Raw genomic sequence first — 23,693 nt, 5'->3', positions numbered from 1 at the left:
CGATATCTGTTAGTTGCACTATCTGCTGCATTTAGGCCAACTAGACTGATCCACAGCCATGGAAATCGTTGCAAGTCTCTCCGTCCTCACACCCCAGCGCGGCGCTACTCCAGTGCTTAGAAATCCGGACATATCAATCCTATTCGCGGCCGCCTAATTCGAGCACGCCAACAGCCACTCAAGCTAGCGGCGGCTATTTGCAAGGACGCCAAAATACACCTCATCGTAAAGCATGGGTCCTTTACGACCTTTGATGGGACAAAAGTTGCCCCGCCTGTTTGACGATGAGAGCACATCATGGCAAGCGGGGACTAGAAGACGGGGATCGCAAGTTGATAATACACGCACACATCTAAGTCATAATACGAGACGATACGAGTAGCGTTCGCGAAGAACGAATCCCACTCTGTATGTGTATTATTTACCACTGTGTGTGTAGATCCAATTCCGAATTCCCTCTTTTATTCTGTCCCCCACTCCTAATTTGTAGAGTCAAAAGTGCCCCTCAGGAGCTCTAGAGGAGGGGGAGGGGGGACTAGGATCGACTGTAAACTGAACAAGTATTTAAACCATGACGTGCCGCTTGCGAATTGTCCTTCCGAAGCTCATTGATTTTCGTTGATTTTCTTTTCATCACAAGATACCCCCTCAACTCAGACACAATGGCTAAGCCCGACGGACTCCCCGCTATGACATACCGATTCCTGGGACGCTCAGGTCTCCAGGTCTCGTCCATTTCTCTAGGAGGATGGCTCACTTATGGTGGCCACGTTGACCGAGGTGCGTAGAAGGAGTTTAGAGTGGCGGTCTCTGAATACATTGCCCCGAGACAAGAAGGAAATGGAAGAGAGAAGAGACAAGGGGGGCAGTCAAGTCAAGAAAGGAAAGTTACTGACTGTTGGTTACTAGAGGGCACATACGCTTGCATGAAGGCTGCGTACGACAGTGGTGTCAACTTCTTTGACTGCGCCGAGGCCTATGCCGGAGGCGAGTCCGAGATTGTTATGGGTGAGGCCATCAAGAAGTATGGCTGGAACCGCAACGACTTGGTCATTTCCACTAAGGTACTACGAATCTTCCCATGTATAAAAATAGTTGTAAGAAATGAAATCCGAGAGATCTGCTGCTAACGATTGGCTTTTTAAATGATAGATCTACTGGGGTGGTGCCTTTGGCAAGAACCCCGTCAACAACCTGGGTCTCTCCCGAAAGCACATTGTTGAGGGTGTCAACGCCTCCCTGAAGCGTCTGGACCTCGAATACGTCGACCTCATCTACGCCCACCGTCCCGACCGCAAGACCCCCATGGAGGAGACTGTTCGCGCGTTCAACCACATCATCGACTCCGGCAAGGCCTTTTACTGGGGAACCTCGGAGTGGACCGGTGTTGAGATCGCGGAGGCGTGGCGAGTGGCCGACAGACTGGGCCTGATCGGTCCCTTGATGGAGCAGCCCGCGTACAACATGCTCAACCGAACAAAGGTTGAGGGAGACTACCAATTCCTGTACCGCCAGCACGGTCTGGGCCTCACTGTCTTCTCTCCCCTGTACCAGGGCATTCTGTCCGGCAAGTACAAGAACGGCATTCCCGACGACTCTCGTTTCGCTCAGACTGAGGTCCCCTTCATCGCTGGCTACTGGAAGCGCACTAAGAAGGAGGCTTGGGAGGAGATCATCGGGCGAGTCAACAAGCTGGAGCCCATTGCCGAGCGGTTGGGCGTTAAGCAGGCTGCTTTGGCCCTGGCCTGGGTCCTCAAGAACGACAACGTCAGCTCCGCCATCACCGGCGCCAGCAGTCCCGAGCAGGTGTATGAGAACATCAAGGCGTTGGATGTTGTGGAGAAGATTACGCCGGAGATTTTAGCCGAGATTGACGAGATCCTGGGCAACAAACCACCTGTGCTGAATGACAGAGAGTAGAAAAAAAAAACAAATAAATAAAAGTACAGCCAAGATTATTTTGTTTACAAAAAGATAGCAAAAAGCCACGCATAATAATGAATTATTGATTATTTGAGCACATCTCATCACAACCTCGTAAGCCTATAGCGTGCAGTCTTAATGAATGGGTTTCCAAGGCTGGCATATGTTGGCTCCTTTTGGTATGCTGCGCGCCAACTCATACATTAAAGAGTTGACTAAGCCCTAGGAACCAAATCCGAACCTTAGGAAGCTCCGAACCTTGCGAAGCCACAATCAATCTAATCAATAGATTTAGCATCTCCGGTGCTAAGCTTATACATAAATATTCTACTTGTCTCCCCTCATATCATCTGACTTGTTTGCAAAACCATTCTTGCTCTTCATAACATAAACATTTAGACTCATATTCTATTCATTTTCCCCCTACCTACTGGGTAATAGTACAATGATGTCTAACTCACAGGTTTTGAAATGGTTTCCATGGTTGCAGACGCCAGTAATTGCGAATGCGCCTATGGCAGGCCCTGTCACTCCAGAACTCGCTGCTGAAGTGACTAAGGCGGGTGGTTTTGGTAAGTGATGACAGCCTTCTCAACTCATGCATGCCTAAAGCTCGGCAACGACACTACACTATGCGGCAAAAAATAAAATGAAATAAATAGATTAATTAAGAAAATAAGTGATGAATAATAAAAATCGCTAACTTCAAACTCAATAGGCTTCTTGGGTTGCATCTTGGATCTCAGCGAGAACTCATCTCAAGTTGTTAGGCTCGATGCCGAGCTCATCAAGATCCGCCAGCTTCTCGGCGATGACGCTTACACGCCCTCCGGCCATCTCCGCGTCGGCGCCGGCTTCCTCACAACCCACGAGACCGTGGTCAAATTCGAGGCCACGACTCTGCCGATCATCCAGAAGCACAAGCCCGCGGCGGTGTGGCTTTTTGCGCCGCATGAGACCATCAGGCCGCAGAAGGAGATTGTTCGGCTGCTGAAGGGGCTTGAAACGCCTCCGCGAGTGTTTATACAAGTGGGAAACGTGACCGCCGCGAAAGAGGCGATCGTCGATGGTGCGGATGTAGTGGTTTGTCAGGGAACAGACGCGGGAGGCCATCAGTTTATAAGAGGGACGGGCGTGGTACCGCTGTTGTCTGAGACGAGGAAATTGGTGGATGAGGAGGGTTATGATGTTGCAGTTTTTGCGACGGGAGGCATTGCCGATGGGAAGGGAGTGGCGGCTATGTTGACGCTTGGTGAGTCGAATTTCTAACAAGTCATATATATACGATGAGGTGAGATGTGCTAACGAATGGATATTATAGAAGCTGATGGTGTTGTTATTGGTACAAGAGTCTGTTACCCCCCTGCGACATACGCATCTTTTCGAAACAGGAATCATGGAGAACCAAAACTTGATCAAATACCAGAAACGATGTAAGCTGACATGATGCTCTATAGTTCACCGTCGCCGAAGAAAGCATGCTTCCCGACTTCCGCAAGAAGATCATCCTCGACACCGTGGACGGAGCCCTCTCGACTCTCAAGTCGCCTTTCAACGATCACATTGGCAACCATGATTTCTGGGGCTCCCTCTACGACGGTAGATCGGTTATCAGCCCCATACACGAGAAGTTTCTTGCCGGAGCATCGCTTGAAGACTGTCGGAAGAGCTTGAAGGAGGACTATCCTGCTGAAGAGAGCGTTAAATTGATTAACACTTGGGCGTAAGCTTCTCCTCTCCTCTCCTCTTTCTTCTTTCCTTATTCCCTTCTTCTATCTGTTAGAATCGTGTTTTGGAGATATTGTTGCTAATGAATTATGATACTCTCTATAGAGGTGCCGGTATTGGACTGGTGACAAAAGTGCAGCCTGCGGGTGAGATTGTGCGCGAGCTTCGTGAAGAGGCCAAGCAGGCTATTCGTAAGGTTGCCGCTCGTTTCTAGACGTATGAGCGAGTAGTATAAATTAAGACATTTAATATGAAAAAAATAATATTTAAAAACTTCAAGCTGGAAACGCATCCAGCTGAGTGTGGTATTCTCGTCTATGCCGACATTCATAAGGCACTATATATATAATCAATTTCCTCCTCCCAGCTCATGCAGCGGGTGAAAAGCAAACAAACAGCATATCAGTGATAGCCGTGGCTGCAGCTTGTAACAATGATGGTATGATACATTAATAAAACAAAAAAATGCCGTTTAGTAATTTGTTTTTTTTTTTGCTTATTTCTTTATTTCTCTTTTCCCATTCCGCAAAGCTTTTACAGCTTAGCCTTGGTCTGGGCCTTCTTCAGGATGGGCTCCATCTTGGTGGCCTTCATGACGTCGCCCTTGACCTTTAGCTTGCCGGACATGAAGAGACGCTGGGCGTTGGCCTTGCCGGTAACGAGCTTGCCAAAATCCTCGTCGGAGAGAGACAGGGTGACTGGAAAGAGCTAAAGTTAGCATAGAGGTACAAAGAAAAAGAGGAAGAAATCTCATACCGTTGGCGTTCTCGGGGAGGCCAGTGGCAACGACGCCTTTGTCCTTGAGGTCGATGTGCCAGCTGGCAGTCTCGCCCGCCTTGTTCTTGAGGGTGAATGCGAAGACGGCCTTGCCGTTCTTGATGGCATCCTTGCGGCCGGCATCGTCGCTGCTGAGAGCGGCGTTGATGGCCTCGAAGGCCTCGGAGGAAGGGAAAGCGTCTGTGAGAGAGAGCGCATGCGCGCAACAGATTAGCTTCTGAGACCTTGCTATTGTCAACTGGGACGACGTTTTTTGGCTTACCGTTCTTGAGAGACATGGTGGGCGAGGAGCTGGTAATGCGATAATGGAAAAAGAGGAGCTGGAGAGAGGGTATACGAGTAGCGCCTTTGAATGAAGTCGAGAGAAAAAGAGGAAGGGGATGGGTTTAATATTTAATAGGTAGTTGGTTCAGCAGGTATTAGCCGGAATGGCTGGATGCGTCTGATGGGACGCACATGTGATGCGAGCCTCGGCCGAAATTGCTGACATCATCCTTTTCAGCGGGCCTTTGTTGCGGATGGCTGCAGCTCAATTACTTTGTTGGGACTTAGTGTTTGCTCTGTTCCTCTCGATGGCACATGTTTGAATAAACCGGCAAACTGGCTAGTCTAATCAGAAGGGTCAAAATGAAAAAAGATCTACTAGTCAATTGAAGCTCGGGTCTCTGCCCTGAAGCTCATGGTCTGCTCGAGGTTACACGGTGTTCACTGGATGTTGCATCTGGGCATGTCTTCATCTTACGTGGGGGCTTACCCCGGGGTGGCGCATGCTTCGGGGCCCCGGATTTTGCACGTGGTAGTTAGAAACAGCATAGCCGAGCGCATTTGGATAGGCAATTGAAACTTTTATTCATTTTTAAGTTCATGTGACTGAAGTATGGTTGAGTGGTAAGATGTAGGTGTGCTGCGAACCGCGGATGTTGAGATGAGATCGATCGCGCGCCATCTAAGATCTAGCTCCCATCGCTATAAAATTACATCTAATATACAGCTTCGAAATAGCAGCCAACAACTGCAGTATTTAAGGCCCCATGCGCATTTCTGATGCAACAGCAATGAAAATAATGGGTTCCTCATCTATACCGTAGCATGACATGCACGTGGTACAAAGCACTGTCGAGTCGTCGCGTTGCCTTGTCTTAACTTGCAATAATATAGTTTACAGCTCCCACTCGGGAACGGGGAAATCGCGCTGCTGAGGCCAATTCTCAGGTCTGTAATATGTCAGTTAGATACTACGCGCTCGAGCCCAGCTTCAAATAATAGGAGCAGCACGTACCTTGTCAGCAACAACGTCGCCATGCGTCGCCTCTGCTCTCCCAGATCTTCGGCTGCCGTCAATCGTAGCCAATCTCCAAGTTTCGTTTTAAGCTCCGTCTCACTCTTGCCAAGAATGTTGATACCACGATCAGAACAAGCGATTCGTAGCTCTTCAGCTTCGAGCCCCAATGGGCCGCCATCCTGGAGTAGCCGCTTATCGTCGATTTCCAAGAATATCATGCGTAGTCTGCCTTTGATAGTCCACATGCCTGGGGGAGTGAACCCCAGACGATCCCACATCCTGCCTGAGAGATCCAAAGACTTGAGGAGATGCTTATGCGCTACACCCTTTGTGAGCCCAGGGCTTAGCGCGCCATGAGAGTGCTGGCTCTCCAGTTCGTTAAAGGCTGCTTTACGACGCTGCTCAGCCTTCTCTCGTGTGATGTTTAGTAGTCTCGGAAATCGACATGTATAGGGCAAGATTCCGGGTAAGAAGACAACCAAAAGAGGTGTTAGATCCTCGGCGATGATGAAGAACAGGGCGAAGAGTGGCAATCGCATCAGATCATGCCTTGTTCGCCATAGCAGCACCCAATCTGCGCGTGTGAATGTGCTGGGGATATGGTGCGGCTTGAACCATGATGGCTTCTCTCCGCTTGGCAAGGCCTTGACTTTTTCGTTGACCAGCCTGCGGTTCGCCATTATGGCTTTCACGCCATCCTTGAAAAAGATAACATAGGCTTTGCCCAGCTTGAACCAATATTTGATTTTTGATGACTGGGGTTCAACGGCCTGCAGCGGTGGTGGACGAGTCGAAGCAGGAGGGTTGATAGCCGCATTTATAGGCTTCTGCGGTCTGGTAGTTGGACGAAAACTCTTGTTAGTAGGAGCCGCAGCTCTTGTTTGATATATGGATTGGCTGGTGTGTAGGGCTCGCGACTGCGCAGCAAGCAGTTGAGGGCTAAAGAGCCACGTTTTCTGCGCTGTTAAGCCGCATCGCTGCGTGACTCGATAACTCATTGCACCAATTGCACTCCCCGGCGCCGTCAAATCATAAACAAAATAAAAATAATGAATGAGGGTCTAATATCATGTCTATAAATGTCTAACTGAATGAGAATTGCGTTGCAGGATGCAGATGGACTAGAAGGATCGTGTCATATATTGATCCCGGTGTTTTACCAGCTGCTAAAATATTAGTCGCCTGCTCAGGCACGAATTTGGTAGACTCCTCTTTAAGGCGCTGCAAGTACGTCGAAATCAATTATTATATGTATAGATGATAAAAAACAGAAGCTGGGGTATATCAATAAATAATATCCCTTGGGCAATTTTCTGAGTCTATTTGCGGCTCGCGGGGGCTGAGAGTTACGATATATGATGTGAGATGCCTGATGTATGTAGTAATATCTCGACCCAATCTGGACAGAATTACTGAGACTACATGTACTTAGTAATTTCTCACGTGCAGGTGTATGTACAGCATGTACAGGTCTAGATTGCTAGCACTACATGTATATATGGTATATTATCAATATCTCTAGAGCTGATATTGAGATTGTGTCGTTGCACTACTACTGGGTGACGCTGGGTGTGCTTATGCACTTGCGATGGATATGCAGAACTCCGTGAACGATATATGTCAATCTCGGAATTGACTTTAAGCACCGGATCCAGATTTCTTCCGATGGCAGTCCGTAGATTCATGGTCCAGGCTCTCCTGCTAAGCGATGCGGCTTGCTTCTCCAGCTTGAAGTGGGCGCTTGCTCACCGCACCCGTCTGGCAGGAAACTGAGAGTTGACCACCGTTGATATCCGTTTTGGGCTCCATACATAGTAGAATAGCGACGTGTCAGAAGGATAGTTCGGCAGCAAGCTAAGAAGAGTGGTGGCGCTCTTTGGTTTGTGGGTTGGCTCAGCGTCCTATGTGCATGTAGCTTATCAGATAAGATAGCGGCATCTTTCAATGGCAACGACGTCGACGTCGTCCGTAAAATACAGCAGTTTTTGCCCTTTATGTTAGGAAGACGAAAGTCTCCTTTCGCTATCCGCGCTAATCACGACCAATTCTTCAGGACTTAAAGTATCCACCGGGTAGTTCCGATGGCGTCAATTGCCCTCCACTGACTCGCTGTGCCGAGTCTTGCTGAGTGGGTTCCCATCTCGAAGTTTTCGGTGACTAATCAGTCAACTCATCGCTTTTCCCACATCCTTCGAGAACACCGACTTGAATCTCGAATCCAGCAGTTACCGATCTGTGAGATTGAAAAGGAGATTTGACAGACGCCAAGAAAAGAAGGTTCTTATTGTCGCCAGGGATAAAGGAGAACACAGGGAAAAAAAGGAGCCATGGTTCGTTCAGGATCCCGGTGCTAGCGAGGAGCAAGATGGAGAAGGGAGGCTGGTTGTGCTCACCTGAATGCTGCAGGTCCACGCCGATGCGTCCAACTTCGCCGAGGGCGTCACCAAGGATGATGCATATGAGCAGGTGCTGTTACAGGCCGAAGGTCTCTTTTACGGTCAACGCAACTGGGTTCGTCAATCTCCTTTATTTTCCCTCTTCACCGCGTCTACGACGGCTAACATGTGGCTCCTCTGGTGATATTAGGTCTGGTAGGTGATCGGCATCACATTGAGAGAGCAGAGCATCTCCTGCATAGGCCGCATCGTATTGACATGAGGCGGTTTCTACTAGTAACCTGTCTAACGCAGCCTCACTATTATGGCATGCATACAAGTCTCTGGGCGCCCCAAGCAATGAAGTAAACTGGGCAGGTAAGTGACCGCCCATCTACTTCGTCTATGGGTCTGAAAATTCATGTTCATTACTTCATCCTAGGATTTTATGTGCTGGATCCCACGACCAAGGAACAGCTCATCCTGGGACCATTCCAAGGCAAAGTTGCCTGCCAGACGATCCCGTTTGGACGAGGCGTATGTGGTGCTGCTGCGGCCACCAAGACCACGCAACTAGTCGAGGATGTGGAGAAGTTTCCTGGTCACATTGCATGTGACAGTGAGAGCAAGAGCGAGATTGTGGTTCCCATCGTATCGGGCGACAAAGTTGTCGCAATCATTGACGTTGACTGCGCCGTCCTGAATGGATTCGATGAGACGGATAAGAAGAATCTGGAGCAGCTTGCCGAGCTTTTGGCAAAGGGCTGTGATTGGTAGACAAGATTTATAAAGAGAATCTAAAAGCTTTTGTTCCCCAATATTGCGTGCATACGAATATCGATTAGTCGCTGCTTGCGTGAGAAGGGCGTACTCAGCCACGATCGAGTCTCAATGCATCGGAGAGCTTTTCGGTTGTGTGACGTGCTACCTCGTATCTACCGGTAGCTAACATCGATACGATTGGCGATGAGGATCTAATACTGGTTAGCATCCTACTTACCGTTTCGCCAATACTCTTACACGCAATACGGACCCCAGTATGTACTACCTGAGAATGGTTTTCAAAGCACGAGTCCCCTTACCCAGTTCAAGCGAAACTGTGACCGCTAGTCTGGCATCTCCCCTTATATATCAGATATACGGTCGGGCTACACCGTCTATCAACAAGGAGGGATTGCGTTTTAGGTAAAGAAAAATATATCCCGATCCGCAATCTGAGGAAACAAAGGCTAGCATTGAGCACGGATACCTGGCAGGGATGTGGGGGCCGAAAATCAAGAACAAAGAGACTGCCCGTACCCGCTGCTGACGCCTCCTGAGATGCGCAGCGAGGGAGATGCGGTGCCCCAAGTCCACTCTTGACGGCCGTTACGGAGAAGAGTTCCCTGATTTGATCGCATTTGTCTGCAAGACGGTACATTTTTTGGCGACTTGGCCTGGGTGACAGGGCGACGTCAGCTACTGGGCTGGGTAATGGAGCAGAGAGATATTTTGGGGGTGATGTGCGTGAGAGAGAGGATGCGTGGGCGTGAGAGTGAGAGCGGTTGGTGATTACAATTGAGTACATGTAGTGCCTGTCTCTGTCTATCCACCACAATATAGCGTGTGCGGCACCTGTAGTGCTACAGAATGCTCACAAGTCTGGGGAGCTGCATTAGCTGAGGCTGGAACACAAACAAAGCTCGTCTGGTGAGACCAGACCTTCAATGCCATGTGCATTCCGGCAATGCAGGGCGGCCAGAGGCCATTTGATCTCGCCGATCGATCGTCATGTCTGTTTACTGGTCTCAGCCAGAGCATAGGAAGCCTCCGTTGACAGGGCACCGCCCCCCCGTCCACGCTGCTATGAGACGCTGAGCGGGGCTGAGACACAGCACTCGGGCCACTAGCCCACAGCGCCAAACAAGCTTTGGGCCAGTGAGGTCTTCAGCGTGTCTAGTGTCCAGTGCGGCCCTTGCAGTAGCCGCTCCAGCCACCTCGATTTTTATAGAAACCAGCCACCCAGAGAGGGCTTCATCGTCATCAAAGGGATCACTCATCCTGAATCCCAAGGGTGGGTGTAGCCTCTTTTCGGAGCTTCTTCAAGCCCTGAAACCTCCCACATGCAGCTGTAGCGCCTAGCACCACTTGCGTATGGTATCCCTTTTTTCCTTTATTTCCTGCCCCCAACCACAGGCGCACGCAAAACACCGCTGCAGCTCCCTGGCAGGCCCAGTTGCATCAAAGCTGAGCGCTGAGCAGCTCCCTTGGCAGTCACTAGTAGGTATTAGCTAGAATAACTTTCCGACTACGGCACAAGCCTCTTCTTTTAAACTTCTGCATTGCCATCATTAAACTAGCATGAGACTATTTTCTCTTTTCTCTTCGCCTCTGTCTCTCTTTTTTTTTTTTTCTATTCTGATATTCTCTCTGTTCAAAGCAGATCTGATTCTGTCCCGTTTTATTTCTCTTTGTTGTCGTCATCTGACCCAACCTCTCGCAAAAGTTTAATGGTGGCGTCCAATCCCGAGGGTCGCTGATCGCCATACGCTAAGCATACCTGCCTTTCTGCCGATGTAAACAAATAACATGGATGTCCCCAACCTGCACTCAAGGAGCTCTCGAGGCAGCGCTCTTGCGAGCCTGCTTCAACCTACAATAGTCATGTCTGCCGCTTCCAAACAGTTTGCCGTGAAAGGCCCGCATACGGCAGGACTCTTTGCCGACATGAGTGTTGACGGTCCTGTGATTGGCACTCTTGTCGCCGTTGTCGACCGCGCAAAGAACTTGCCTAACCGCAAGACCATAGGCAAGCAGGATCCCTACTGCGCCGCGAGACTTGGTAAAGAGGCCAAGAAGACGGCGACAGATGTCAGAGGCGGACAGACTCCCAAATGGTAAGCTTTCCCAGCCTATCCGACGTTCTCTGGCCATATAGTGAGACAGAGACAGAGCGCTGACTTGTTTCTGCAGGGACCAAGAGCTGCGATTTACAGTGCATGATTCGGCCGATTACTATCAGCTCAAGATCTCCGTTTTCACAGATGACAAGAAAACGGATCTCATCGGAGAGGCATGGATCGATCTCAAGGGAATCATTATTGCTGGAGGAGGCCAGAACGACGTATGGCAGACCTTGACATGTCGCGGCAAGTATGCGGGGGAAATTCGACTCGAAATCACTTACTACGATTCCCGCCCCAAACCTGAGAAGCCTGCTGCCAGAACAAGGCAGTCTATGGGTGCCGAGCACGAGGGCTCGCCACCCAAGCGCAAGGAGCCTGTAAGAAGGCGCCCTCTACCGACCGACCCTGTTACCGGCGAAGTCACCGCCAATGTCCCATCTCCATCGGACTATCAGTCTCCTCACCGATCTCCCGGCAAGATCAGTTCACACTCACCATACGGTTCTACAAGCTCTCTCCACGAAACTGCCGAGTACGGCAACCCGACACACGGGAGCACTCGTTCCCGTCATGCAGATCACTTCTCTCACTCACCCAGCCATTCCGGCTCAGGCCGTGTCGAGGGACCTCGCCAGCCTCGCCCGACACGGCAGGACTCGTATGAGAGAGAGAGAGGAGGTTACAGCCAAAAGATACCCGTCTCACCATACGAACAGCAAGACCCCCGCGGCAGTGGCTACTCCCTTTCGAGTGAGCCTTATGACATGGCTCCAGTGAATGATGCCGCGCCATATTCTCCTCTTGGCGACCCCTATCAGGCAGCTCCTCCACCGCCGGCTCACCGGTCACGGCATAGTAATAGCCAGGAACGCATGCAGAGGAGAGGTGATGAATCTCCTCAGAGGGGTGTTCCACCCGTATCCATGAGATCTGATGTTTTGAAGAACGAGGCTCATAGAAACTCTACCCCAACTTACCCTGGCCGCCCACAGTTCCGAGCTTACGACCCAGCCATGGCGACACAGCCACCTATGCAAAGAGCTATTACATACGAACCGCACAACTCTTACGATGCCTACGATGCTCAATATCGCTCCATGCAACCCACTGTAGAAGACGTCCCAGAATCACCAACCGGCTCCATGCGAAACAGGGATCGCCGCAACAGTTCGAGAATTGTCCCGCTGGACGAGGTATTTAACAGCGCCCCAATCCCTGTGTCCACGGACCTCAGCCATTCTCCGGGAGGGGGACCTTCTGGTTACATGAGCCAATCACCTGGAGCTTATCCGACGTATCAAGAGCAGCCCCGGAACCAAGATTCGGTATCTCCAATGTCGACCAGAGACTATACCGAGAGTCCCGGACAGGTCTCACAGTATTCTTATAGCAGCCAAAGCCAACGCCCTAGCCAACAGCGCGAGTACGAAACTACCTATATCCAGAGCTCTCCAAGCTACGGACTGCCTGCCTTGCCGCCTTCTTTGGCTCCGGGAGTAGACCCTGCCATGGCCCAAGAGATGTCCAACAGAGCATACGAAGAAAGACGCCAAGAGGGTTCTTACAACAATCAAATGGTACATGCCTCTGTCCGAAGTCGTCATGGGAGCGAGCCGCCACCACCCTCACATGAACCGCCATATGGTACCTCACCGCAGGCATATGAATCATACGACAGGCGAAGGTCGGGTAACTATGTCGGTGGGCCGGATCCGCAGGCTCAGGCTCAGGCGCAGGCTCAGGCTCAGAGATATCGGGATCCTTCCCCTAATCCCCAACACAAAATCCGACGCAAGTCGGTCAGCCCTGCCCCCCTTCGATCTGACCATAGGAGACATTCTGATATTCCCTTTGGTCCTGATTCTTACGACGCCTTCAACCCTGGAGCATCTTCTAGAGACGGATCCCCAGGACTTGATACGTCAGACCCTCCTTCTAAAATTGTGACACCCGATGGCCGAGAAATCGATCCGTCGGATCATCTACCAGTAGAATCTTGGGCTCCTGAGCCCGAGCCTAAGCCTTCTCAAGAGCCTGCGCCAGCAAGGCCGGCTCTCTCCGGAGCGCAGCCAATGCCTCCCAGCGGTCGAAGGCCTCTACGAATTAGCATGGCGAGAACTTCGCAAGCGGTAGTGCCGTCTAACGCCTTCGGATTTACAGAGGGGCCTCGTGCTCCTCCCCCCGCGCAAGGTGGAAGGCAGCGACTACAAAAGAAGGCTATGCGCCATTCAATGGGGCCAACAACGTCAGCCCCGAACCCCCTCACATCTATTGCGCCAGATAACTTTCAGGTTGGACCAAACCAATACGGTTCTTCTCGATCACGCGCCGGCGCGTGGGATTACCAAAACGAAAATTATGCGCCCAAATATAACGGCGGCAATCAGGGACCTCCTATCCCAGCCAAGGTGCCACTCCCCATCATGAGTGGCGCCAACGGAGGAGCAGAAGATATGGCTCTGATTCAGGAAATGCAATCGATTGACATTGGCACAGGGCGTTCTAGGCGCCGAGGTGGATACTAATCCTTTTGGTCTATTAACTGTTTTGTATGAGTATTGGATGAAATCGAAATCATATCAGTCGGTATTGGGGGAAATTTAGGATCGGCGTTTTTGGAATTATCGCGATTTAGGATGACAATTGGGTTTCTTTTTACTTTTCTTTTCTTTCTTTTCTTCCATGTATTCTGATGAGATGGGTTTCATATATGAATTCATGTGTTGGTATAGGTATTTAGGAAATGAATACAGCAATAACGAATACAATATGTGCGTTGATACTTGGTTTAATCTGGTTCTTTGACAATGATATTACCATATAAATGGAATGCTGTATGAGAGGACGACTTCACCACTCAGGCCAGCAGGTACGTACTGCTTTAGAGCCTTTATGCATAAGCTAGTCTGTATGAGGCTTAATGCCACCCGCCCCGCGGTATCTTTTCCGCCGTTAAGTCTTATCTAATCTACTAATTCTTGCTTATCGCTGGCAGAAAAAAAAAAATCGAGCCTAGCTGCCAACCTCACGGCACTGCTAATTCGATCGTCCATCACTCGAGTTTTGGAGAGACAAACGGCCGCGATCAGCCACCAAAACAGCACTCTTTCGACGCCTAAACAACGCCATTTCAAAGAACCTGCGAGGAAATCTCAGTCGGTCGAAGAGATAACACACAATGGCTTCACAAGTGGCGCCCCTGCCGAGGGTCAAGCTCGCGTCTGGCCCCGCGCCCATGACTGCAGAGCAGCGTTACTGGAAGTCGTTTAAGAACCCTCTTTTAATTCCTTCGCCGACGAATTTCCCTATTACGCATGTCTCAAGCAATAGCGACTCCTTCGCCGTGACGACGGGCACACGTGTGCAGATCTACTCAACCCGCAGCCGGAAGCTGCTCAAGACAATCACCCGGTTTAGCGATGTGGCGCGAAGCGGAGAGATTCGCCGGGACGGCCGCGTTCTGGTGGCCGGTGACGATACGGGCAGGATACAGGTGTTTGACGTGGGATCTAGGGCTATTCTGAGGACGTGGTTGGATCACAAGCAGCCTGTGTGGACGACCAAGTTTTCACCCGTGGAACTGACTACGCTGTTGAGTACGAGCGACGACAAGACGGTTAGGCTGTGGGATTTGCCCAGCAGCGAGCCGACAAGCACATTTGTGGGACATTCCGATTATGTGCGAACTGGAAGCTTCATGCCAGGCACGATGGCCAACATGGTGGTGTCTGGAAGTTACGACTCTACGGTCAAACTGTGGGATCCGCGAACGGGTAACAACTCTGCCGTTATGACATTCAAGCACGCCGCCCCTGTCGAGAGCGTGCTTCCTCTGCCAACGGGAACGACTGTTTTGGCCGCCGCCGGCAATGCTGTCAGCGTTCTCGATCTGGTTGCCGCACGACCACTACATCTCATCACAAACCACCAGAAGACAGTCACCTCCATGAGCCTTGCCTCTGGCGGCCGTCGCCTTGTTACCGGTAGTTTAGAGGGTCACGTCAAGATGTTTGAGACGACAGGATGGAACGTCGTGAACAGCATCAAATACCAGGCCCCCATTCTATCAGTCTGCGTCATTCCCTCAAACGATTCTTCCGACGACGATCGCCATCTCGCAGTCGGCATGCAGTCCGGTGTGCTCAGCATCCGCACACGACTTACTGGTACCGAGGCCGCGCGCCATCGTGAGCGTGAGAAGGAAATGCAGGCGCTCGTTGCCGGCACAATCGATTCCCTCGATGCGCAGAAGCAGAAGCGCAAGCGCCGTGTCGAAGCCACCAAGCGTCTGGACCTGCTCGGCGAGAGTGCCGACGTTGTCATTGCCAACCAAGGCCGTCCTACCAAGAAGAAGGAGAGACCGTGGCAAGCTGACCTCCGCCACGCTCGCTACTCCAAAGCACTCGACCAGGTCATCGATCGTTCATCATCCGAGTACTCGCCTCTCAATGTCCTTACTTTGCTGCTTGCACTTCGTCATCGCAGCGCCATCCGTGATGCGCTGGAGAACCGTGATGAGCAGAGCGTGGAGCCCGTGCTGAAATGGGTGTGCGGACACATTTGCGACCCCCGCTATGTGAGCATCTGCGTCGAAGTCGGTGTTCAGCTGCTGGATCTATATGCCGAATATGTGGGCGCATCGGCGGAGCTGCATCAAGGCTTCAAGACTCTGCACAGGAGAGTTAAGCTCGAGGTTGAGAGGGCGCAGATAGCTTGTCAGAGTGGAGGCATGCTGGAGAGCTTAATGATGAGTGCTGTATGAACATGAAAAGCTTGTGTGAGGCAAGAGGGAGACGAGGCGGTTGGAGCATTCTGGTAATTGTCTGGCGTTTTTTGGGCGGCATCATTCAAAGGTTGAAGAATGCCTGTTCGTATATATCAAAATTTGGGAACTTTATTTGTTGTATTTTTTGTTCTATCGAGCTTATAGATACGTTAATGCAATATGAAGATATTGAACAAGGAATATGGAATAAGACCTTTCATATGTGACCAACGAGCAATCGTAAACCATCTGAGGCCGGTATAAAGGTTTCAGGTTTCCAGATACTATGCCCTCAAGTTCAATATTTCCAACTTGTCGGCGGTAAAAGAAATAGGAGGCCCAAACAAGCTCACCTAGTAGTAAATGTCCAGTAAAATCCTTTGGGCAAAAAAGGCACATGATATATCCAGCCAATACCGTTGCATTTCCAAGATTGGGCCGCGAGGCTGAAACGTGTGTGCTTGCATAATATGGCGTTGTGCGCGGCCAACAGACAGTCACCTGTTGTTGTAGGCCTCCCAGATGCAGCGTTGGCCTCCCACCAGGCAATGCGACCCCAATTCACATCCGTCTGTCACTTCTCATGAATTTCTGCAGGATTTCTGCGGGATTTCTATTTGTTTCCCCTGTCGCTTGCTTTTTTTATTCCGTTTTAATCTATTTCTTCTCTTTTTATACTCTGTTTTGACATAGAAACTACAAATCCTGCTGCATCAACTTCAACTTCATCTGGATAGTAAGGCATCCAAGTGTGCTGATACATCGCTTTGCCTACCTTTTAAGCCTCAAACATATATCAATTTACTTTATTTTTTTTCATCTCTGGCAAATATAAATACTGCTATTATTGTCCAATTTCGCCATGGATCCTCCAGAAACCCCAGAAAGCGCTCTTCGCTCGTGGTACACCCACCTCTGGGCTCCCAAGGTTGACCTAATCGGCGATATCGCCGGCAAAGAGCCCTTCATCATCCATGGCGAATCGCTGATTCGGCACTGTCTTGAAGAATCGCCTGCCAATTTCCAGGGTGAGTGAAAAGACGAAGAAAACTTGAGGTGCTCCCTCAAAAGATTTCCATGTGTCTGACAAATAGCCCAATAGATGGATTCCAGTTACTACATGCCGTATATTTTGTCGAAAGATTTCTCAGTAACTTCCAGAAGAGAGGCTGCGACTTTGATGTCGTGTTCTTCCGAAACCTTAGAGATCTTTGTGTCCCTTACCAATCGGGCTTCGAGTATAAATATCAATTCGCAAGAACAGTCATCATTAAGCATCTTCAGAGACACGCGCAAAAGAGTGCAAATAATGGCGCTAGAGCATCTGTTTTGGAGTTTGACTCACTCTCCAGTACAGAATTTGAAGAATATCTTCAAGGCCTGCCCATCCATTTTGTCCTATGCCATGACGGGGTCGAATCAGACAACGTCAAAGATACAATCGCCTTACGGTACACCATTCGCCGCTTAATCTCGCGTGGCAAGAATGTAGCCGTAATTAATGCTCTGACGTGGAAGAGCTCAAAAGTAAAATTGATCCCCTTATGTGCGAATTCGAGGTACTAACGTGCATCTTTTCCCAGGCATACGCGCCGTTACTGAGTAGATCGTCCACGCCACTTAGACCGCTCCCGGTCAAAAAGGAATTTGATTCACCATTTACTCCATTTTTTGACCCAAAAAATGACCGTATACAGACTTGGGTCACTGAGACTCATGATCTGACCGTTCGAGAACGGCTGGGCATAGCTGCCTGCCTATCTCTACTTCGCATGCAAAAGGATGACTTGATAGATGGAGAAAATCTCGATATTCAAGAGAAAATCCAAGCATTCCTCCTTCACCTTGCCGTTCTAAAACACTGTACCTTGCTTGAGCGTCAGCATTGGGTCGGTCCGCAACGATGCCATCCAAACCTTGGAGACTCTGAATTCCTACGTCAGGTCATCGAGATGTCATGGGTAGTGTTGGAGAAGGGCGAATGGATGGCCAATTTGAATATTGATGATGAAAATTGGGATCTATATGACGCCATTGACGGCTCCTTGTTTTATTTCATGCTTGAAACTCTGCGGACCGCAAAGTGGCTTCCAAGCCAGATTATTCAGACTTGGCGGCATCTTTGGTCAGCTTTCCGTCTAGGATCCGACGCAGATTTCTCAGAGAACCTGCCTGAACTTATCCATTCTGATAATGAACCATTCGCGAGGGACTCAGATGGTGTAGAGATCTCAGCTTTGCCATTTAGCCACCCCGTACTTGACGATTTTCTCCAAGCTGTCAAGCTGAAGGAGAGTCAAGGCATAGAGGACAAATCGTCTAATTCTGTCTTTGAAGATCTCCACCATTGGCATAACACGAAGCCGCTTCTACCAACTCGGAAAATTGAAAGACTTGGCTTTTTTGCAATGAAAAGAAGACAGAAGCTTTTGGCTAGCATTGTGGCATACTCTGCGAGTCTGACAAATGCAAGGGGCAAGCTCATTGATCCGGAGGTGATCACCGTGAAGAAAGACGCCGTGACAAACAATTCTAAGAATAAAAAGGCGATTGTGAATAAAGACAAGGTGAATAATGGCAAAGCGGATAACGAAAAGTCCCAGCCTAAAAAGTCGGGACGGCAGGGAAACAAACCCGGGGGTAAAGAGAGTGCATTGAGAGCCGCTGAGGAGCTTCGAAATAAAAAGGATTCTGAAAGGCGAGAGACTACTGTCGCCCTTTGGAGAAAGACATGCCGAGAAATTGAAAAAGATCATAGTCTGCTTGCTCGCTATCTCAAAGCTCTGAAATTCCTAACAGAGCGGCCCAAAGACGACGTCGCAACGTTTGAGTACGAAGTGCACCTTTACTTGTGCCATATCCTCGCGCAGTTGTGGGCAAAGGCTCCACCAGATGCGAGATCAGATAGTAAGAATTGACTAACCATTTCAAACAAGAGATGTCATACTAATCCCTGAATTCACAGAATCATACTTGATTGCGCTTATCTGGAGATGGCTTCATGAATTACAGCCCGCCGGACTCTCCAAAACATTGAACCTAACAGTGCCGAAATTAACTGTCTCTAAGGCGGTGAATCAAGCAGTACAGAGCTTAACCAACTATCTTGAGATACCATTCCCTGCACTCGTAGTCGGCGGTCAGACGCAAGAGATGTCTTTCAAATTTGACTATAACTCTCTCAAGGGCATGAAGAAGGTTATGCAAAACTATCGCGAGATGCAACTCGAATACGCGGCACCCTATATGAATCGAAGATTTGATTCTAAGCCAGATGAAAAGAAAAGGGTACCGTTTGAACCTGATGGCTGGCAGCGCAAAGTCCTCGATTCAATTGATGCCAACAATAGTCTCCTTGTCATTGCACCAACGTCTGCGGGTAAAACGTTCATATCTTTCTATGCCATGAAGAAAATGCTTGAAGAAAGCGACGACGGGGTTTTGGTATACGTTGCGCCGACTAAAGCTCTTGTGAATCAGATTGCTGCGGAAGTTGGAGCGCGCTTCACCAAGTCTTATAAACAAGAGGGGAAGTCTGTTTGGGCTATATACACTCGAGATTACCGAATCCAAAGTCCAACGGGATGCCAAATATTGGTGACAGTCCCGCACATGCTACAGATATTGTTGTTGGCACCAACAAATGCTAAAGGACCAAATGCTTGGTCTAAACGCATCAAGAGGGTCATCTTCGACGAAGTCCATTGTATCGGCCAGGATGCTGATGGCGTTGTATGGGAACAGTTACTTCTATCGGCTCCATGTCCAGTCATTGCCCTCTCAGCAACAATTGGGAATCCTGAGCCCTTCCGGGAATGGCTATCACAGGTACAGCAAAATAAGGGGCTGGAACTAGATTTTATAGTACATTCGGCGCGATATTCAGATCTCCGAAAATTTATTCATATTCCCCAAGAGCGCGGGCCGTTTCAGGGGCTTCGTCGTAATAAATCACTTCCTGTTCCTGGACTAGACGAAGGCGAAAACTGTTGTACTAGTCTCAAGTTTATCCATCCTATAGCAGCTTTGACTGAAAGGTATATATCTTGTAAGTACTTGGGTGGATTAAGTTGCTAACTTTTTCTTTAGAGCTCGTACAGCGCTTGATGATCTTTCTCTAGAGGCCAGAGATTGTCTGCAACTATGGAAAAGTATAAAGAAAGTGCTTTCAGATGAAGATATTGTCAAGCTTGGAGTCCCCGATCCTTTGACCAGTCTACCTGAGACAATAACAAAGTCGGACGTTCTTCGGTGGGAGACAGAGTTAAAACAAGCACTTCGGCGCATCATAGAGAGCCCTGGTTCAGCATTTCAAGATATAAGAAAATTTCTCGAGCCACGTTGGACTAATGAAAGAGCTTTGCCTTCCAATCGTGTCGCTAGGCGCCTTGACGATTTAGAAAGCATGTTTACTTTGGCTATCGATCTATATAGCCAAGGCGCTCTACCTGCTCTAATTTTCCATTATGATACCCATGGATGCGAAGATATCATGAAGCTGATCCTTATGAGGTTGGTCGAGGCTGAAAAAGAATGGAAGGATAGGTCGCCTGAGTGGGTTCAGAAATTAAAGGATTTCGAGGCTTGGAAAAAATCTGAAATCCTTCGACAGAAGAAGAAATCGGTCCAACGAAACAAAGGCGACGCCAGAGACGGCTCTAGGACTTCAAAACTAGAGCAGCTGCGTGAGGAAGAAAGCGCGGACATTAGTCCTTGGGTGAGCTTCAGACCAGATGATCCATTGGAGCAGTTCAACTTTGCAGATACGAAGAAAATGCAAATGTCGGAGGTGGTTGAAATGATCTCAGCTCTGCAAGGCCAGGTTAACCCCTGGCTGCTGGAGGCTCTTCAACGTGGCCTTGGTGTGCATCATTCTAGTTTGAACCGGCAGTATCGCCAAACGTAAGTTACACATACCTCTCTTAAAAGTGATCTGCTAACGACTTTGTGATTAGGGTTGAAGTAATGTTTCGTAAAGGGTACTTGAGGCTTGTCGCTGCAACTGGCACGCTTGCTCTTGGTATCAACATGCCTTGCAAGACTGTAATCTTCCATGACGATTCTGTATTTCTCACGGCTCAAAATTTCAGGCAGGCTTCAGGTCGTGCCGGTCGTAGAGGTTTCGATCTTCTTGGAAATGTAGTATTCAACAGAATACCACGGGAACGTGTATATGAAATCATGTCGGCGCGGCTCCCAGGTCTCAATGGACAGTTTCCCATATCTACAACCCTTATTCTCCGATTATTCTCATTACTTCACGGATCTGAGAACTGTGATTTTGCGGTGAACATGGTTAAATCACTGCTATCTCAGACACGTCTATATCTTGGCGGACCAGAATCAGAGATGTCGATCAAGCATCATGTTCGGTTTTCTATTGAATATCTTCGGAGACAAAACTTGCTTTCAGCTACCGGCATCCCTATCAATTTTGCTAGTATAATCGGCCACTTATACTTTATGGAGAACTCGGTATTTGCCTTTCATTCGCTCTTGAGAGGCGGATATTTCCATGAGCTCTGCTCGGAAATTCATATGAACCGCGATAGAGTACTGTTGGAAATGATGTTAGTGCTGTCACACTTATTTGTTCGAATACCAGTCATGCGCACCAAGATGATGGTTGAGGTAGCCAAAAAATCGGCGTCTATCATCTTTCTCCCAAGGCTTCCGCAGAACGCCGAAAATCTACTCTTGCAGCATAAAGAAGAAACTCTTTCCATATTTAAGAGATACGTGCAATCGTATGTCAGCCATAGCTTAAAAGGCAAGAGGGATAGAGTGCTGCCGTTCACTCAGACAACAGTGGGCCAAGAGGAACCAGTTCATTGGGTCTCTGCCGATTCTGAGGCTTCTAGCATGGTCAGGTCTCCTTTTGTTGCTTTGTCTGGAAATACAGACAGCTTCAAGACAATTCATGATTTATGTCAGACGGCCCGTGGAGATGTATTCTTGGAAGAATCAGCCATCCCATCGATACCTATCTGGCCACATGATACAGACGTGGAATTCAATGCACACTTGTACGACTTTTACAAGCACGGTAGCATGGCTGTCCTTGTAAGGGATAACGGTATTCGGCGTGGAGACGTGTGGTTTTACCTCAAAGAATTCTCTCGCACTCTGTCTACCATTATTAGCAGTCTAACCGTTTTGATGGATGCCAGTGAGATGGATTCAGAAGAAGAGTATGAAGACTTTGAGAGTGAAGCTGAAATGATCCCTACAGATGGAGGCACCAGCTCTGAGCCTAATGGCGACAGCAGTAGCGAGACACCACCGTCTTCTGCCACTCTGTATAGCCAGGACAAAGATGATGATGCGCACGGAGTATATCTAAAAGGCAGTGGTCTGCATAAAGTTCTCCGGGCATTCATCATATTGAGAGAAGACTTTGATACCAAATTCCACCGATTGTGGGCGTAAAAGGAATCACTTGCTTTTGAAGGAGTTTTGCCAGAATCTTGAGGTGAAGATTAATGTGAGACAGAGAGGCGGCCGAGTATACGTTTGTCTATTTTGATAGCTGAGATTGTAAAGTTTGTGTATCTTAAGAAATTGACAAGATTACAAAAGTTTGATTCGAGTCGAAAGTCACGCCTTCGCCCCTTCTTCGTCAACTCATTGATCCATCTTTCGACAGAAACTATTGCAACGAGCTGATTCAATCACAACTTCCTGAATGCAGGTGGATATATCGATAACATGCATGTATACACTGAATATACGAATCTCACCATGTAGGTCTTTGAAACTAATGAAATTATGTGCTCAAGTTGCGATGAACAGCCCACCATTGTCTCATACATTGACAGCTAGCAACATCACTTGTCCAACTACCAGTGGGTATGTAGTAAACCATCACTCTATGTGTTGTATCACAGCCCTACGTATTGACCTAATAAATTTACACTCTATTATCTACATAGTCAAGAATACGTACGATCTCTACATCTAGAAGCAGATATTCTTCCACGCAGTTGGCCTTACCTCTCAGCATCATCCATCCCTATGACATGTCTATCGGTTGGCATTCCAAAGGAGTTGATTGCAAATCCCTGTCTTTGCCTCTATCTTCTTCCTAAACCAGTATCCTCTTCAAGTCATCATCACGACATTCTAGCATCCTTTCCTCCGGGCTCAGACATCCAGTCGCGTGATGCTGCTCACGACGCATGCAGGTCGCACAAATAGAGTTCCCAAACTAAAACCTGCGTCATCCGACTCGCCGCCCTGTCAAGCCCGCAAATAGACGCCTCAAATGTTTCGCAGGGATGGGGAGCGACGCAAAAAAGGCAAAATGCTTCCACTGTAGAGCTCATTTTTGCGTCCTTTTGCGTCGTATCTGATGTTTCCCCATATGTGACTACCGGGATATTTTAACCGTCGGTACCCAGTGTCTAATGCACCACAGTCACCGCTGTTGTCGAAAGGACTTTCATCGTAATGATACAGATCAACTGCTTGCTCTGTTTGCCCGGGCGGTTCAAGCAAAGGCTATCATAAAAAAAACAAATGAGTGCTGTATTTCGCCCTCCCCGCTACATGAGACTGAAAAGGAAATACCAGCGAGGTCGTATGATACCTTACATTTGGGGTAAGCGCAAAAGCTCAGCTCAACATCTGCTGAATAACAAGAGATCAAGGGCATGCATACGCGCGGCTAGCTTTCAGCTGTAGATTGCCCGCTTAGTTAATACAAGGAAAGTTTATCCGCTGCAGGATCAACATTGCTTATAAGGTGTATACAGCGATGTCTAAAGTGGAAGCACGAAATAGAAGAGACTTGACATTACTAGCACTTATTAATTTATCATCTATTCTCTTAGTTTTAAGTAATTGAAGAGCCTAAGAAACTCCCTTACATAGTGCCCAGCATTCACAAGACAGGCGAAGAGGGAAGTTGAAAACTCCATTGCTCTCTGCATCGAATACTACTCCATCTTCAAACCCCA

At 48.8% G+C, this 23,693-nt stretch overlaps 8 protein-coding genes across 8 annotated transcripts; 6 read left to right on the top strand and 2 right to left on the bottom strand.

Moving 5' to 3' along the window:
• Nucleotides 1-481: 481 nt before the first annotated feature.
• On the top strand, nucleotides 482-2,035 carry GGI43DRAFT_250653 (NADP-dependent oxidoreductase domain-containing protein). Its single transcript, XM_083200815.1, has 3 exons — nucleotides 482-780; nucleotides 910-1,064; nucleotides 1,153-2,035. The coding sequence occupies exons 1-3, from the start codon at nucleotides 663-665 to the stop codon at nucleotides 1,918-1,920; spliced, it is 1,041 nt and encodes a 346-aa protein (XP_083064201.1). The 5' UTR covers nucleotides 482-662; the 3' UTR covers nucleotides 1,921-2,035.
• Nucleotides 2,023-3,894, top strand: GGI43DRAFT_396510 (2-nitropropane dioxygenase). Its single transcript, XM_083204969.1, has 5 exons — nucleotides 2,023-2,495; nucleotides 2,642-3,175; nucleotides 3,245-3,273; nucleotides 3,381-3,646; nucleotides 3,757-3,894. The coding sequence occupies exons 1-5, from the start codon at nucleotides 2,369-2,371 to the stop codon at nucleotides 3,863-3,865; spliced, it is 1,065 nt and encodes a 354-aa protein (XP_083064200.1). The 5' UTR covers nucleotides 2,023-2,368; the 3' UTR covers nucleotides 3,866-3,894.
• On the bottom strand, nucleotides 3,895-4,830 carry GGI43DRAFT_396505 (SCP2 sterol-binding domain-containing protein). The gene is made up of 3 exons (XM_083204968.1): nucleotides 4,691-4,830; nucleotides 4,408-4,608; nucleotides 3,895-4,349 (listed from the first exon to the last, which is right to left on the bottom strand). The coding sequence occupies exons 1-3, from the start codon at nucleotides 4,704-4,706 to the stop codon at nucleotides 4,186-4,188; spliced, it is 381 nt and encodes a 126-aa protein (XP_083064199.1). The 5' UTR covers nucleotides 4,707-4,830; the 3' UTR covers nucleotides 3,895-4,185.
• A 598-nt stretch (nucleotides 4,831-5,428) lies between these two features.
• On the bottom strand, nucleotides 5,429-6,815 carry GGI43DRAFT_250612 (uncharacterized protein). Its single transcript, XM_083200814.1, has 2 exons — nucleotides 5,708-6,815; nucleotides 5,429-5,642 (listed from the first exon to the last, which is right to left on the bottom strand). Exons 1-2 carry the CDS (start codon nucleotides 6,706-6,708, stop codon nucleotides 5,588-5,590), a joined length of 1,056 nt encoding a protein of 351 aa, XP_083064198.1. The 5' UTR covers nucleotides 6,709-6,815; the 3' UTR covers nucleotides 5,429-5,587.
• Nucleotides 6,816-7,716: 901 nt separating this feature from the next.
• Nucleotides 7,717-9,017, top strand: GGI43DRAFT_250578 (L-methionine (R)-S-oxide reductase). The gene is made up of 4 exons (XM_083200813.1): nucleotides 7,717-8,040; nucleotides 8,117-8,221; nucleotides 8,370-8,463; nucleotides 8,528-9,017. The coding sequence occupies exons 1-4, from the start codon at nucleotides 8,038-8,040 to the stop codon at nucleotides 8,860-8,862; spliced, it is 537 nt and encodes a 178-aa protein (XP_083064197.1). The 5' UTR covers nucleotides 7,717-8,037; the 3' UTR covers nucleotides 8,863-9,017.
• Nucleotides 9,018-10,034: 1,017 nt separating this feature from the next.
• Nucleotides 10,035-13,752, top strand: GGI43DRAFT_396486 (uncharacterized protein). The gene is made up of 2 exons (XM_083204967.1): nucleotides 10,035-10,961; nucleotides 11,038-13,752. Exons 1-2 carry the CDS (start codon nucleotides 10,654-10,656, stop codon nucleotides 13,493-13,495), a joined length of 2,766 nt encoding a protein of 921 aa, XP_083064196.1. The 5' UTR covers nucleotides 10,035-10,653; the 3' UTR covers nucleotides 13,496-13,752.
• Nucleotides 13,753-13,813: 61 nt separating this feature from the next.
• Nucleotides 13,814-16,226, top strand: GGI43DRAFT_396485 (WD40-repeat-containing domain protein). The gene is made up of 2 exons (XM_083204966.1): nucleotides 13,814-15,893; nucleotides 15,950-16,226. The coding sequence occupies exon 1, from the start codon at nucleotides 14,149-14,151 to the stop codon at nucleotides 15,730-15,732; it is 1,584 nt and encodes a 527-aa protein (XP_083064195.1). The 5' UTR covers nucleotides 13,814-14,148; the 3' UTR covers nucleotides 15,733-15,893; nucleotides 15,950-16,226.
• GGI43DRAFT_250499 (uncharacterized protein) lies at nucleotides 16,193-22,292 on the top strand. The gene is made up of 6 exons (XM_083200812.1): nucleotides 16,193-16,763; nucleotides 16,838-17,262; nucleotides 17,319-18,642; nucleotides 18,701-19,772; nucleotides 19,825-20,637; nucleotides 20,691-22,292. The coding sequence occupies exons 1-6, from the start codon at nucleotides 16,598-16,600 to the stop codon at nucleotides 22,162-22,164; spliced, it is 5,274 nt and encodes a 1,757-aa protein (XP_083064194.1). The 5' UTR covers nucleotides 16,193-16,597; the 3' UTR covers nucleotides 22,165-22,292.
• The last annotated feature ends 1,401 nt before the right edge of the window (nucleotides 22,293-23,693 follow it).

This window comes from Trichoderma evansii (genome assembly GCF_050947405.1).
Source record: "Trichoderma evansii strain SZMC 28006 chromosome Unknown GGI43scaffold_3, whole genome shotgun sequence".
Lineage (NCBI taxonomy): Eukaryota > Fungi > Ascomycota > Sordariomycetes > Hypocreales > Hypocreaceae > Trichoderma > Trichoderma evansii.
The sequence above is the reverse complement of the archived record's forward strand: the minus strand, read 5'-3'. Positions and strand labels throughout refer to the sequence as shown.